The sequence below is a fragment of the Kogia breviceps genome, chromosome 10, assembly GCF_026419965.1.
Source record: "Kogia breviceps isolate mKogBre1 chromosome 10, mKogBre1 haplotype 1, whole genome shotgun sequence".
Classification (NCBI taxonomy): domain Eukaryota; kingdom Metazoa; phylum Chordata; class Mammalia; order Artiodactyla; family Physeteridae; genus Kogia; species Kogia breviceps.
In genome coordinates, this window is record NC_081319.1 from 38,760,852 (window position 1) to 38,774,922 (window position 14,071).

Sequence of the window (14,071 nt, forward strand, 5' to 3'; positions counted from 1 at the left end):
AAGTGTGTGTGTGTGTATATATATTTTTTTAAACTGCAGATGTTACCCTGCTCTACCAAGGCTGGTTCTATAACAAAATGCTAGTCAAATACTTCATATTTTTCTTCACCAATACTTAGAAATCTAAAGTTATGCTTTGCTGCATCTGAATAGCAACTTGCTATTTGGAGGATATAGATTACTTCAGTGAGGCGTGCAAAAAGCAAGAGCCTCTTCAATCAGACCAAGCAGTTTTACTAGGGTGTAGGAAGCTGCTGGTCCAGAGCCACAACACAAGCAATCTATGTTCCAACCACGGTGGTCACGGTCTGGTACATGCCCCAACAAACCACTTACTTTTGCTTTCCCCATCCTGGCGTGTCTCCCCAGACCATGGCTCCTTCTCTCGGTCTCTTCGGAAGGTGAGCCCTTCCCTCCGCGAAGGAGGGAGATACCTTTCTGCTTCTCTCTTTTGATGTCCCAAGCGTGGTTCTTGTCCTTCTTCCCGCTTCTTCGGTTCTGATTCCTTATCAGCTGACCTTGGATGGCTGGGTTGTTTTTCTGACGGTGCTGGTATGGATGTTTTCTGAGGCTGAGGGTAGGTTATTAATTCTTGCTTGGCCTCTGTCACTAGAGGAACAGAACAGAAAGAGAATCTCCAACAGGTTTATCCCCCCAAACACTGTGAGTCCTCCTTACCTGCCACCAAATACTCATACTGGAATGCTTTTATTTTGTTTTGTTTGGCTGCACCACGTGGCATGCGAGATCTTAGTTCCCCAACGAGGGACTGAACCTGTGCCACAGCAGTGAAAGCACCAAGTCCTAACCACTGGACCGCCAGGGAATTCCCTGGAATAGTTTTAAAAGTCAAAGAAATACCAACAAAAAAGTCCTCTGACAGACTTTAAGCATGGCTAATAAGACAGCATATAAAATAGTTAACAGAAGAAACTACCCAGTATTTAAAAAGTTTAATCTTACGAGTTTTCTATCACTTCCCCAACATTTAAATCTTTCATGAGACCCTGAACTTTACTATTATAACCAATGATAGAACAGATCTGGGGACAAAATTACCAAAGATATGGCCCTTGCTAGAAGTTTGCTACAAACACTTATCTCAAACGTGTATGGCTAGGGGCCTTGCTTCTTCCAGTGTTACGGTACTAAGATAGCTGCTCAAATTCTGTAAGACCAGACACCCTATTCTCCGGCGAAGCTAAGAGACCTACCTGCACACAGCTCATTTATATGCAAATAATTACAATGGGCAAATGTCCTTCAAAATATAAATGATTCATTTCAAATCTCTTTCTAAAGCAGGATAATTTGTCCAGTTAATTGGAGGTATTTCTGCAATTCATTCTTAGAGGAAGTCATGAGGCTCAAAGAGACATTCTATGGGAGCAGTGTAGAGATTACTTAACAGCAGTGACAGGTGACCAATGGATACTTGCTATGTGTGTTTCCATGTTAAAGTTGTTTCAGCCATCTTAGTGGTATGGTGCTCAAGGGTTTTTATAAACCATCTGTTCATTCGTTAGAGTAGACTGAGAAAGAAGTCTTTCTTGAGGGAAAAAGCACAATTTTGCCTAATTGAAGTAATAAAACAAGCTAAAATCTCCAACCTGTCCACGGGGAAGTTATTTACTCACCTTCCCACATGCTGGTTTGGTCTCTAGAGCATGCAGAGCCTTCCCCAAAGATTTTCAGAACACCTGCTTCACAGCCCTCACTATAGAGTAGAATCTCCACTATAGGCCAAAAGCCCAGCTAAGGAATTCTTTGTAAGCATGCTAAGTTCTAACCTTGGAACAAACAGATCTTTCAGAAGACTAACAGGATCCCAGCACTGAACTGTATTTTATGGTCATGCACTAGCTTTCCTTACAGGATAATATCAGAAAGAGGCACATACAGTCATTGTTATAGGACTATTGTTACAGATGCCTTTGACAGACTCTTCAAGGTTATTTACCTATAGGTTCTCAGGAGAAATTAACTTTAAAACCAAGTTACTGAGAAGCTGTTAGGTTTATTACTCTATAAAAATAACACATACCCTCAATCCTGATTATTGTCTATTGTTTATATTTTTACTGTTACTTTAACAAATGTTTTTGTGTTGAAGATCCTCAAATGTTTAGAACGTAAATGAGAAAATAATAACAATAGCAAATTATTCCCAATAACTTCAAAGAAGCTGGGGTAGGGTGGGTGGGGTGTCCACATGGACTAATGCCATGTAGACTCTTTCTCAATTTAATATCCTTAAATGTATTCTGAGTAACAATACTACTGACCTCTGGTCAGCTGGGTTATGGGTAAGGAGCCCATATCCCATCTCATTCCCCTGGCAGAACTCCGAGATCCAAAACTATTTACTAACAGGTCACACGAAGTTAGCTATCACATTGCACTTTTAAGAGCTTTACAGATCATCTTGTATTTAGGGATGATCACTCTTTGAAGCCAAGGAAAGCATGAAATTTGTTTTGCTCAGTGCACAAAATAAAAACTACCACCTCCATCTCTACCACCACTCACCTTCCCTTGGGCACTTGCAGAATGAACATGAAGATCGGTGTCCACCAGTGCTGGCTTTACACTACAAGGGAAAGGAAAAGAATTCAAATTGACCAAAAAAAAATTTTTTTAAAATCTTACTTATATCCAACACAGCAACAACTGCCGAAAAATGAAAGAAATAAGCCATATCCCAGATCACCTTAAAACCTAATCAGTCTGATGTCTTCCACTCATCAGAGCTGACACAGACTCTGATGAGCTGCTGTTTGAGAGCTGCCTCTAACAGGTATATGGACCTTGGAGCAGCCCCAAATGCTTTTGCTCTGGACAAGGATTTCTACAGGAAGTAAATTTGACTAAGAAAACTGGACTATTAAGTGGTTTATAGGATATACTGCCCTAAAGCTGTTACCACTCAGTCTGCATCCAAAATTTGATCCTGAACTGGTTATGACAACCCTATTCAGGCTTGGCTGGAACTGAGAAGAATCCAGTGATCAATTCCTTTCTCAAACACTGATTTTAAAAAGGGCATGGAAGGAGGAGGAAGATCCCTAAGTAGTGTCTCTGGCAGCTATTCTGAGGATGTTAAAAGGAAAAGTTACATTCACTACCCTAGAACAAGGGAAGAGACACTTTGCATTGTGAATGAAGTTCTTATCTGAACCTATGAACAAAAAGGCAAGTCTATCATAGCCCAACCCCAAACACAGCCCCAAACCTGAACTTTTGCCACTGAGCTCAGAGTGTTAGAAGGGCAGAGTTGACTGGTAAGAAACCAAAAGAGCAGGAACCATGAAAAGGATTCTATATGAGGAGGGCCTTGTAGGTTGAGTAAAAGAATACCAAATGGAGGAGGAGAGAATCATAATAAAAGCAGCAGCAGCTAATGATTAAACAGTACACAGCATGTACTGGGCTTACTTTACTTTACATGTGGTCACTTACTGATCCAGACAACTATTATCTCCCCAATTTGTAGATACTGAAACTGAGGCCTCGAGAGGTTAAGTCACTTGAGCAAGGTGATTAAAGTCAATTACTTTATTGTTCCCTTCTCTGTAAGCAGATCATACACACAGCCCTGCCCATTGTCAGGTGACTGTGTTGCCTCCCTGTAGGGTGAGTGACTTCATTGTCAGCCTTGCCACATGTCTTGCTTTGGTCAACGGTGCATGAGTGAACGTGATCTACACAGGTCTGGCAGAAGCTTTAGGAGCCAATACTTGTGTAGATGAGCGTCCTGTTCTTTCCTTTGGCCAGGAGTTCTGATGTGGGACTAACTCCTTCCACCTGGGTGCCAGACTGAGCGGCCATGAAGCCGAACTGTAGCAACTGCCCACAGCCCCTGGACATGTAATGTGAATGAAGAATATGTTTGCAAATGTAAGTCACTAGGATTTGAGGGCTATTTGTTATTACAGTTGGCCCTCAATATCCACAGGTTCCACATCTGCAGATTAACCAACTACAGATCAAATATATTTGGGGAAAAAAAATTCCAGAAAATTCCAAAAAACAAAACTTGAATTTGCCACATGCCAGCAGCTATTTACATAGCATTTACATTGTATTATCTACTATAAGTAATCTAGAGACCATTTAAAGTACATGAGAGGATGTGCCTAGGTTATGTGCAAATACTACATCATTTTATATAAGAGACTTGAGCATCTGTGGATTTTGATGTCAGCAGGTGGTCTTGGAATCAATCCCCCACAGATACCATTGGATGACTGTACAGCAGAGCTGTAAGTGGGGGAATCAGGATCCTAACCTGAGTAGGTATAATTTAAATACCATAAAATTCATCAGTTTTAAGTCTCCAATTCAATGATTTCTAGCATATCTATAATACAATCATCACCATAATCTAACTTTAGAACATTTTTTTCATCCCAAAAAGAAACCTGTTGGAGTTATCTCCCATTCTCACCCCCAGTCCTATAGAATTAATCTTTTGCGTCTGGCATAGTTTTTTTCCCAGTTCATTCATGTTGTAGCACCTATCAATACTTCATTCCTTTTGACTGCTAAATAGCATTCCATTGTATGGCTATACCACATTTTGTTTATCCATTCATCAGTTGATGGGCATTTGGGTTGTTTCTACTTTTTGGTTATTATGAGTAATAGTGCTATGAATTTTTTTAAAAGTCAGTGCATTTCACATCAGGCCAAAGATCACATATGCAGGGTTGGCACCTCAACTCTTCCAGAAAAGCACAGAAATTACAAAGTACCTCTGAAACAGCTGAACAAGTGGCCTGCCATTTTAGGGAACAATTTAACCAAGCTATTCTGTTCTTTCAAGCAACAGCCTTGGCAACAGCTATATAATTCTGATGTCAGATATTAACATTTTTTTCTGCTGGTTAACAGAAAACAGAGTTCAAAACTTTCCCTTTAATGCTAGCTCCCTCCATCTCTGATTATAAAATAAACAATACGTGTGCATTATAGCTAATAATGGAAAGTTTAAGAGACAGGGGAAAATCACTCATAATTCCAAGACGTAGAGGCAATCACTATTAAAATGCAAAATGTTCTCAAAATTCTATTGGCCTTTTTTGCAGAAATGGAAAAGCAGATCCTCAAATGTATATGAAATTGCAAGGGACCCTGAGTAGCCAAAACAATTTTGAAAAAGAAGAAAAAAATCGAAGGACTCACACTTCCCAACTGCAAAACTTACTAAAGAGTTACAGTAATCAAAACAGTGTGGTGGAAATGTAAAATATTTTAGATAGCTAGTGGGACGCAGCTGCATAGCACAGGGAGATCAGCTTGGTGCTTTCTGACCACCTAGAGGGGTGGGATAGGGAGGGTGGGAGGGAGGGAGACGCAGGAGGGAAGAGATATGGGAACATATGTATATGTATAACTGATTCACTTTGTTATAAAGCAGAAACTAACACACCATTGTAAAGCAATTATACTCCAATAAAGATGTTTAAAAAAAAAAAAGTGTAGTGGGCTTCCCTGGTGGTGCAGTGGTTAATAATCTGCCTGCCAATGCGGGGGACGTGGGTTCGAGCCCTGGTCCGGGAAGATCCCACATGCCGTGGAGCAGCTGGGCCCGTGCGCCACAACTACTGAGCTCTCACGAGCCACAACCACTGAAACTTCATGAGCCACAACTACCGAGCCCACATGCTGCAGCTGCTGAGGCCCGCATGACTAGAGCCTGTGTGCTGCAACAGAAGAAGCCACCGCACCACAGCGAAGAGTGCCCCTGCTCACCACAACTGGCATGGGCCCATGACCAGCAATGAAGACCCAACATAGCCAAAAAAACAAAAACAAAAAACAGTGTGGTACTGGCATAAGGATAAAAATATAGATCAACAGAATAAAACTGAGTCTATAGAAATAAACCTATACATCTATGGTCAAATGATTTCCAACAAGAGTACCAAAACCATTCAACGGGGAAATAATTGTTAATTCAACAAATGGTGCTGGGAAAACTGAATATCCACATTCCAAAGAATGAAACTGGACCCTTACTTCATACCCGGAACAAAAATTAACTCAAAATAGACCAAAGATCTAAATATAAAAGCCAAAACTATAAATTTCTTAGAAGAAAACATATGGATAAGTCTTCAAGACCTCGGCTTTGGCAATGGTTTCATGACACCAAACGACAAGCAATAAAATAAAAAAAATAGGGGCTTCCCTGGTGGCGTAGTGGTTAAGAATCCGCCTGCCAATGCAGGAGACACAGGTTTGAGCCCTGGTCCAGGAAGATCCCACATGCTGTGGAGCACCTAAGCCCGTGCACCACAACTACTGAGTCTGTGCTCTAGAGCCTGTGAGACACAACTACTGAAGCCCACGCTCTGTAACAAGAGAAGCCACCGCAATGAGAAGTCCGCGCACCCCAATGAAGAGCAGCCCCTGCTCACTGCAACTAGAGAAAGCCCGCGCACAGCAACGAAGACCCAACACAGCCCCCAATAAATAAATATATAAATAATTTTTTTAAAAAAAGAAAAAAAATAGATGAATTGGACTTTATCAAAATTAAAACCTTGTGTATCAAAGGACTCTATCAAGCAAGTGAAACACAACACAGAGAATGGGAGAAAATATTTGCAAATCACATATCTGATAAGAGATAAACATCCAGAATATATAAAGAACTCTTACAACTTTTTCTTTCTTTCTTTCTTTTTTTTCTTTTTTTCTTTCTTTCTTTTTTTTTGGCCACAACACACAGCTTGTGGGATCTTAGTTCCCCAACCAAGGATTGCCACTGTAGTCAAAGCGCCAAGTCCTAACCACTGGACCACCAGGGAATTCCCAAGAATTCTTACAACTTAAACAAGAAGACAGAGGGGAGGGATATATTGGAAGACTGGGATTGACATACACACATTACTATATATAAAATAGATTAACTAATAAGGACCTACACTGTATAGCACAGGGAACTCTACTCAATACTCTGTAATGGCCTATATGGGAAAAGAATCTAAAAAAGAGTGGATATAAGTATATGTATAACTGATTCACTTTCCTGTACACCTGAAACTAACACAACATTGTAAATCAACTATACTCCAAGAAAAAAAAAAAAAAAGACAACCTAATCAAAAATGGACTTGAATAAACATTTTTCCAAAGAAGATATACTAGTGGCTACAAACACAAGAAAAGATGCTCAACATCATTAGGGGAATGCAAATCATTATCATAATCATGATGATGAGATACTATTTCACACCCGCTGGCGGCTGTGAAATAGTTTGATGGCTACTATCAAAAAAAAAAAAAAAAGGAATATAACAAATATTGGCAAAGATGTGGAGAAATTGGAACCCTCAGACACTGCTGGAGGGAATGCAAAATGGTGCAGCTGTTGTCTGTGGAAAACAGTTTATTGGTTCCTCAAAGAGTTAAAAAATGAAAAGTACCATATGACCCAACAATTCTACTCCTGGGCAGTTCCAAAAGAACTGAAAACTGGTTTTCAAAGAAAAACTTGCACATGAATATTCATAGCAGTCTTACTCTCAATAGCCAAGAAGTAGAAACAACTCAAATGTCCATCAACTGATGAACAGATAAACAAGATGTGGTATATCCATATAATATTATTCAGCCATAAAAATAAATGAAGTACTGATACACACTATAGCATGGATGAACCTTGAAAACATGCTAAGTGAAAGAAGGCAGACACAAAAGGTCACATAATACATGGTTCTACTTACATGAAATGTTCAGAATAGGCACGTTCATAGAGATAAAAAACAGAATAGTAATAGTGGTTTCCAGAAACTGAGGGAAAGGGGAATGGGGAGAGACTGTTTAACAGATATGGGGTTTCCTTTTAGGGCGATGAAAAAGTTCTAGAATGACATAGTGTTGATGACTGCACTTCATTGTGAATGTACTTAAGGCTACTGAATTATATGCTTTAAAATGGTTAAAATGGTAAATTTAATGTTATGTGTATTTCATCACCTTTTAAAAAATAGTTAAATGTTTTCCTAAATTGACAGCTTAAGGTACTACATGCATGAACTATGAATACTTTGGTCAATGACAATCACTGCTATCCAAATTGTATTCCAAAATGTAAAGCTAAAGCTTTTACTTAACTTTATCAAGTTCTACAACACTTTTAATGAATCTTGGTTCAGAAACTTTATATAGATTTTTCAAACTTATTTTTGAAACTAAATAGTAGCAATGAAAAATGACAAAATATATTTTCATGCTCATCTGCAATCAAACTGGACTTCTAAAAAGAGTATAGCCTAAAATCTTTATATATGCCATTCAAGAATATGAAGTTGAACAGAGGAAAAATACCATGGTACCTAAAGTTCTCTATCCTTGGAAACTCCTGAATATCCAAAAAAAATGTGTACCTCTCACAGGACCAGCCTTTTTATATACATCATCCCAAACATTAATAAATCCTCTTTACCCCAGGAAGGGTAACTGGGGAGAGGTTGTAAGTCAAGGGACTGTTTTTCTTTCAGTTCGTAATCAACAGAAAGCATGGCGTGTGTCCTTGGGAAAAGGTCTCCAACTACAGGCCCAGAACCCTCTATGGCCACAGGCAGTAGCTGGGAAACAGATATAGATGATCTTGCCCTGACCTCCAGCTCATCTGAAGTGAACCAAGAAAGAAGAGCTTTGCCCTTGGCAATGCATACGAAACCAGGCAGCATTCCTGTAGACATGGAGAAGCTGTGATGCTGGATCCTTACTTCTAAGGAGAGGAATTCTTGGCACTTACCCGTTTGCAGTACCAAAAATCCAGGCTTGGTACATACTCAAGGGTGACTTCTTTGTCATGGATCATTAGAGTTCCCTGTAAAGACAAAGACAGAAGCCATCAACATTAACCTTTAGAGAAACAAAGAGACAGGAAAGCACAGAGAGCCTTTCCAGTCCCTAAATTGAAACATTTTACAAAGAGTGGGCTTATTCATCGGCAAAAGGAAATGGCTGTTATAAGCCACAGACTTGGGACAGTGTGGCAGAGCAAGCTTAAGCTTAGGGAAAGGGAGTGGGAGAAGGTGAAATCAGTCTTCAGCCTTGGCTCCTGTTGGTTGGGGCGCTGTCTTTGGGCAGGCTAGGCCCAGTCTACTCCTCCAGAGGTCATGTAGTCCCAGCACGTCCCCCACCTGGCTAGGGAGCTAGCACACTGTCAGGAAGCAAACTCTTTCCTTCTGAAGCACAGAGGCACAGGAGCCCTCTTAATTATCTTCTTTTCCATGGCTAACTCAAATCCCCTTGGCGAGGTAGTAAGGGCTCTTAACTTTGGTGCCTGAAAACTTTTTTTGCAATACTGCTGCATGGCAAAAGCACCAAAAGAAAGAGGTACAACACCGAAGACAGGAAGAAAAGAGGAATGTGAAAGCTTCATGGCAGGTCACATCCTTAGAGCAGGAAACTAAATGGCTGGTGGTGGCAGCAGTGGTGGTGGTGGCGGTGGTGGCAGCAGCATCACTGTGGCTTGGAGCCTTCAGAGTGAGCTGGCCATGAGAACTGAGGAGCAACCATTGGCAAATAAGCACTTTGGGAAAGCCTGGCACCAGAACAGGTGAGAAAAGGGGTTCAACAAGCCTGCAGTTACAGAGCTCCTTTGCCTCTGCATTTTGGACAAGACACGAATTCTTTCACATCAAGAAAAAAATAAATTTTGTTTAATAAACACTAGACAGCAGATACGTGTTAGAGCAGAGGAAAAAAAAATCTCTGCCTACTGAAAGGGACCCTCACCCACACTTGCAAGTGAACTAACCGAGGATGCGACTCTGGAACTAGCCCCTGCGCTGTGTTCATTCTCCGCCCTCTAGGGTCCTCTGTGTCTCCTCAGACAGGGCTCTGAGTTATACAAGGCATTTCTTTGCAATTGGACCTCAGTTTCTTGCTTGAATCCATACATCTGTCAAATAATGCTTTACCTCTCTGCTTTTCACACCAAAAGAGTCAAGAGAAATACATAGAATAAAATTATTGTCTTGTGAAAACAAAACAAAACAAAAAAAAAAACCTGCCCACCTACCTAACTGCTAGAATCTGGTCTCTGAGAAACTGTTTCATGGTTTGTTCTCAAGGCTAGAGGACAATGATAATAAAAATTTGCTAACATTTTTTAAGTGCTTACTCAGAGCCAGAAACTGTTAAGTATGTTATCTCATTTAACCCCTAAATGATACCATGATCATTATCTCCATTTTACAGATGATGAAACATGCTCAGAGAGGCAAGGTTACCCAGCTGGTGAAAGGCAGAGGCAGATTCACTTCTGGGGCTGTAGATAAGGAACTGCCTGTTGCATTTGGCAACTCCTGCTCACTCTTAGGGATAGGTAATCTGCTCTAGGAGCCAATCCAGGAAAGAGAAAAAGCTCTGCAGACAGGGAGGGTCAGGGTCACTCTGCCAAGCTCTACCTATACAGGAGGTTGGTCAAGATGATACCCTTCCACCCAGAGGCAGTGTATCATGTCATTTAAGAATATGGACTCTGGGTCAGGTTCCCTAAACTTGTATCCTGCCTCCACTCCATGACCTTCAGCAAGGTCCTTAACTTCTCTGAGCTTCAGTTTCCTCATTTGTAAAGTAGGAATAACAGTACCTATTTCATAAGGTGGTTATGAAGATTAAGTAAATTAATACATGTCAAGTGCTTAGCACGGGATATAGTTAGGGCTCAATACCTGTATTTTGAGCCCTAAGTGCTAGAAAAGGACTAGTCACTCATTCATCAGATTAGTTACTCACTTCATCTTACTTGCTTGTCAGGTGATAATACTTCACACCCCATTTCAATCTACTGAAAGACTAAGCTTTCATAAGGGAATGGTCACTGCATGTCAGAACCTGTATCTTTATCACAGCATTTGGTGTTAGTTTTCAAATGCTGGGCCAAATCTGATCAACCAGGCTAAATCTTGCTGGTCTTTTATTATCAGTATCAAGCCCAGTACTTGGTACAGAAAAGGAGCTTAATAAGCAGTTATGGAATGAAAAAAAGACTGAATGGATCCAACTATCCCTGGAAGACTGGAGTGCTTTAGCACACAGTGGCTCTAGAGGAAGGTACTGCTGTCGTGTATACCTGTACACCCAGTCCATAAAACATGTGGGTTGCCATTTGAACAGTGAACAGTGCCATCAGAACAAGGCACTACTGTGAATTGCAGTCAACTGCAAATTCTGACTGCACCACTTGGAGGCATCAGTAGACTCAGGAATTCCTAAGGCAAGGAGCACGTTATACTTATCAGATAACAAATATGATGTTCCAGAAGCCGTTGATAACTTTCTGTCGAGGCTAGGGAACTCCCCCTGCTAGGAGTACTCACAGAATATCAATTTGAGAAGGTTACCTTCAATTCATGTGTTACAAAGGCATGCATGATTTTTTTCTTTTTGGCAGCACCACGAGGTTTTCGGGATCCTAGTTCCTGGACCAGGGATTGAACCCGTACCCCCTGCAACGGAAGTGCAGAGTCCTAACCACTAATTTCTTATTCCTCAGAGTCCCCTACAACTAAGGCGGCCCTTTCTTTTCAATCTGCACATGGTTAGACATGAGGCTACCAGATACCACTGCTAAAGAATACAAAATGGTTGTTAAACCCATCACTATTGAAGAACAGAGCCAACTGATTTTTTATAAATTTATTTATTTATTTATTTATAGCTGTGTGGGGTCTTCTTATTGCGGTGGCCTCTCTTGTTGTGGAGCACGGGCTCTAGGCACGCAGGCTTCAGTAGCTGTGGCTCGAAGGCTCTAGAGAGCAGGCTCAGTAGTTGTGGCGCACAGGCTTAGCTGCTCTGCTGCATGTGGGATCCTCCCAGACCAGGGCTCGAACCCATGTCTCCTGCATTGGCAGGCGGATTCTTAACCACTGCGCCACCAGGGAAGCCTAGGAGCAAATTGTTTTCATAAGAATAAACAGACAAGGGACTTCCCTGGTGGTCCAGTGGTTAAGAATCTGCCTTCCAATGCAGGGGACACAGGTTCGATCCCCAGTGGGGGGAACTAAAATCCCACTGCCTCGGGGCAACTAAGCCCACGCCCCACAACTACTGAGCCCATGCACCACAACTAGAGAGAAGCCCACGCCCCACAACGAGGAGCCTGCGTGCTGCAGTGGAGAATCTCACGTACTGCAACTAAGACCCGATGCAGCCCCAAAACAAATAAATATGTTTTTAAAAAAATTCTAAAAAAAAAAAATAAACAGACACAAAAAACTCGAATGAGAACAATCAGGTTGATTTATGATTTGATTCCCCAGGTGTTATCATACAGAGGCTGCCCAGATGTACCAAGCACAGGCGTGACTTATACTGTACTCCTCCCCATTCCTGCTAGGTCTTTTGTTCAGATTTCATAGAGTAAAGATATGGGGCTTCCCTGGTGGCACAGTGGTTGAGAGTCCGCCTGCCAATGCAGGAGACATGGGTTCGTGCCCCGGTCCGGGAGGATCCCGCGTGCCGCGGAGCGGCTGGGCCCGTGAGCCATGGCCGCTGAGCCTGCACGTCCAGAGCCTGTGCTCCACAACACGAGAGGCCGCAGCAGTGAGGCCCGTGTAACGTCAAAAAAAAAAAAAAAAAAAAAATATGCCAGTGTCTCCAAGGGAAACAACCTGTGAAGAGTTGGATTAATAAGTGGGTAGGATGATTTCATAACTTTTTGGTTGACCACTTTTAATTGTCTATTACACACCACCTTCACACACTAGAATTTTTATTCATCATTTGAATTATTGGGTTATTTATTAAGCCACTTGAAGCAAAGGTACCATGAAGACAAGTCTGATTAACCACATCTGGCTTCTAAAGATGTACCACCATATATTTGAAAGTAAAACCAAAGACACCCCCTTTCTTAGTCGTATTAGATTAGGCGTAAATTAGATTAAAACCTGCTAGAATCCTCCCAAGCCCAAAGCTCTCACTTGACAAAGTTACATATATGCGTCCCTAAGTATATTTCAAAGGGTCTTAATGTGAAGAAGCTGCAAGCAGCGAGAGATAATCACACTCCTGAACAGCAAAGCAAGTCCTTACTCTCCATCTCAGGGACACTAGAGAGTTGCATATTCTGGGTCTGAGGGCTGCTAAATTCAACATTCACATTTCCATTTCCCTTATCACCTGCTGCACTTGGAGACTTCATAACTCCATTTTGTGACTCTTAACCTGTGAAAAGGACTTGGGTCAGAGAATTGAGACTCTATCGTAACTTCCAGCTGGTTTATAACCAAGCTCAAGGATTCTTAAGGTACTGGGGAGGTACAAGAGAAAATGGAAAGGAAAGAACGTTTCTGGCCAGCAGCTTTGCATCTTTTCTGAAGATCTCCCACTAGCACAGTAACAGTTATACTCTGTATTGAGAATATGATTGCTGGGTGACATAAAAGATCACCCCATTCAAGTATGGAGAGAGAGGGAGACAGACAGGATCAAAGGCAGGGGGAAAGTATGTGAGCCTTGTGAATACAACTCACGCTGAAAAATGAGCAAGCCCTCTTTGTAGATTTGTGCTTCTTCCAAACACAGGATGGGAGAATCAAGTTACTGGTGGCTGAGAACTGGTACTGTCTATCAGAGATAGTAATCTTTATTCACAAAGCAATTAGTTTATAAAAGCATTCTTCACAAATGTCATCTTGATAAATCCTCACAATAGGACATATATAATACCTATTTCCATATGGGAAAGTATGGCTGAGATACATGGAGCACCCTGCCCAAGATTATAGAGCTAGTTAGCAACTTATACAGGACTGAATGTCAGGTTTTCTTTTCACCATATTGCTTTTCTTTGTTTTTAAACTTCCAGGGTGTCAGCCAACTCATAATACTTGCCACACCAAAGAGGTGGCTTCTCTACTGAAGCCCGCGTGGCACAACTAGTGAGCCCACGCGCTGCAACTATTGAAGCACGCGCGCCTAGAGCCCATGCTACACAAGAGAAGCCACCGAAATGAAAAGCCTGTGCACCACAATGAAGAGTAGGCCTTGCTCACCACAACTAGAGAAAGTCTGCATGCAGCAACAAAGACCCAATGCA

General features: G+C 41.5%; 1 protein-coding gene across 3 annotated transcripts in view; it reads right to left on the bottom strand.

The window, feature by feature from the left end:
- The window catches only part of RBM6 (RNA binding motif protein 6), a 109,372-nt gene that overhangs the window by 13,760 nt on the left and 81,541 nt on the right, over positions 1-14,071 (bottom strand). For 2 of the 3 annotated variants that reach the window (XM_059076790.2, XM_067044162.1), the window contains 3 exons: positions 8,771-8,845; positions 2,530-2,590; positions 337-609 (listed from right to left, as the gene is read on the bottom strand). In XM_059076790.2, the coding sequence (XP_058932773.1) occupies positions 337-609; positions 2,530-2,590; positions 8,771-8,845 (409 nt within the window). Of the gene's footprint in view, positions 1-336; positions 610-2,529; positions 2,591-8,770; positions 8,846-9,781; positions 9,949-14,071 lie in introns of all 3 variants that reach the window. The other variant, XM_067044161.1, reaches the window with a different exon arrangement.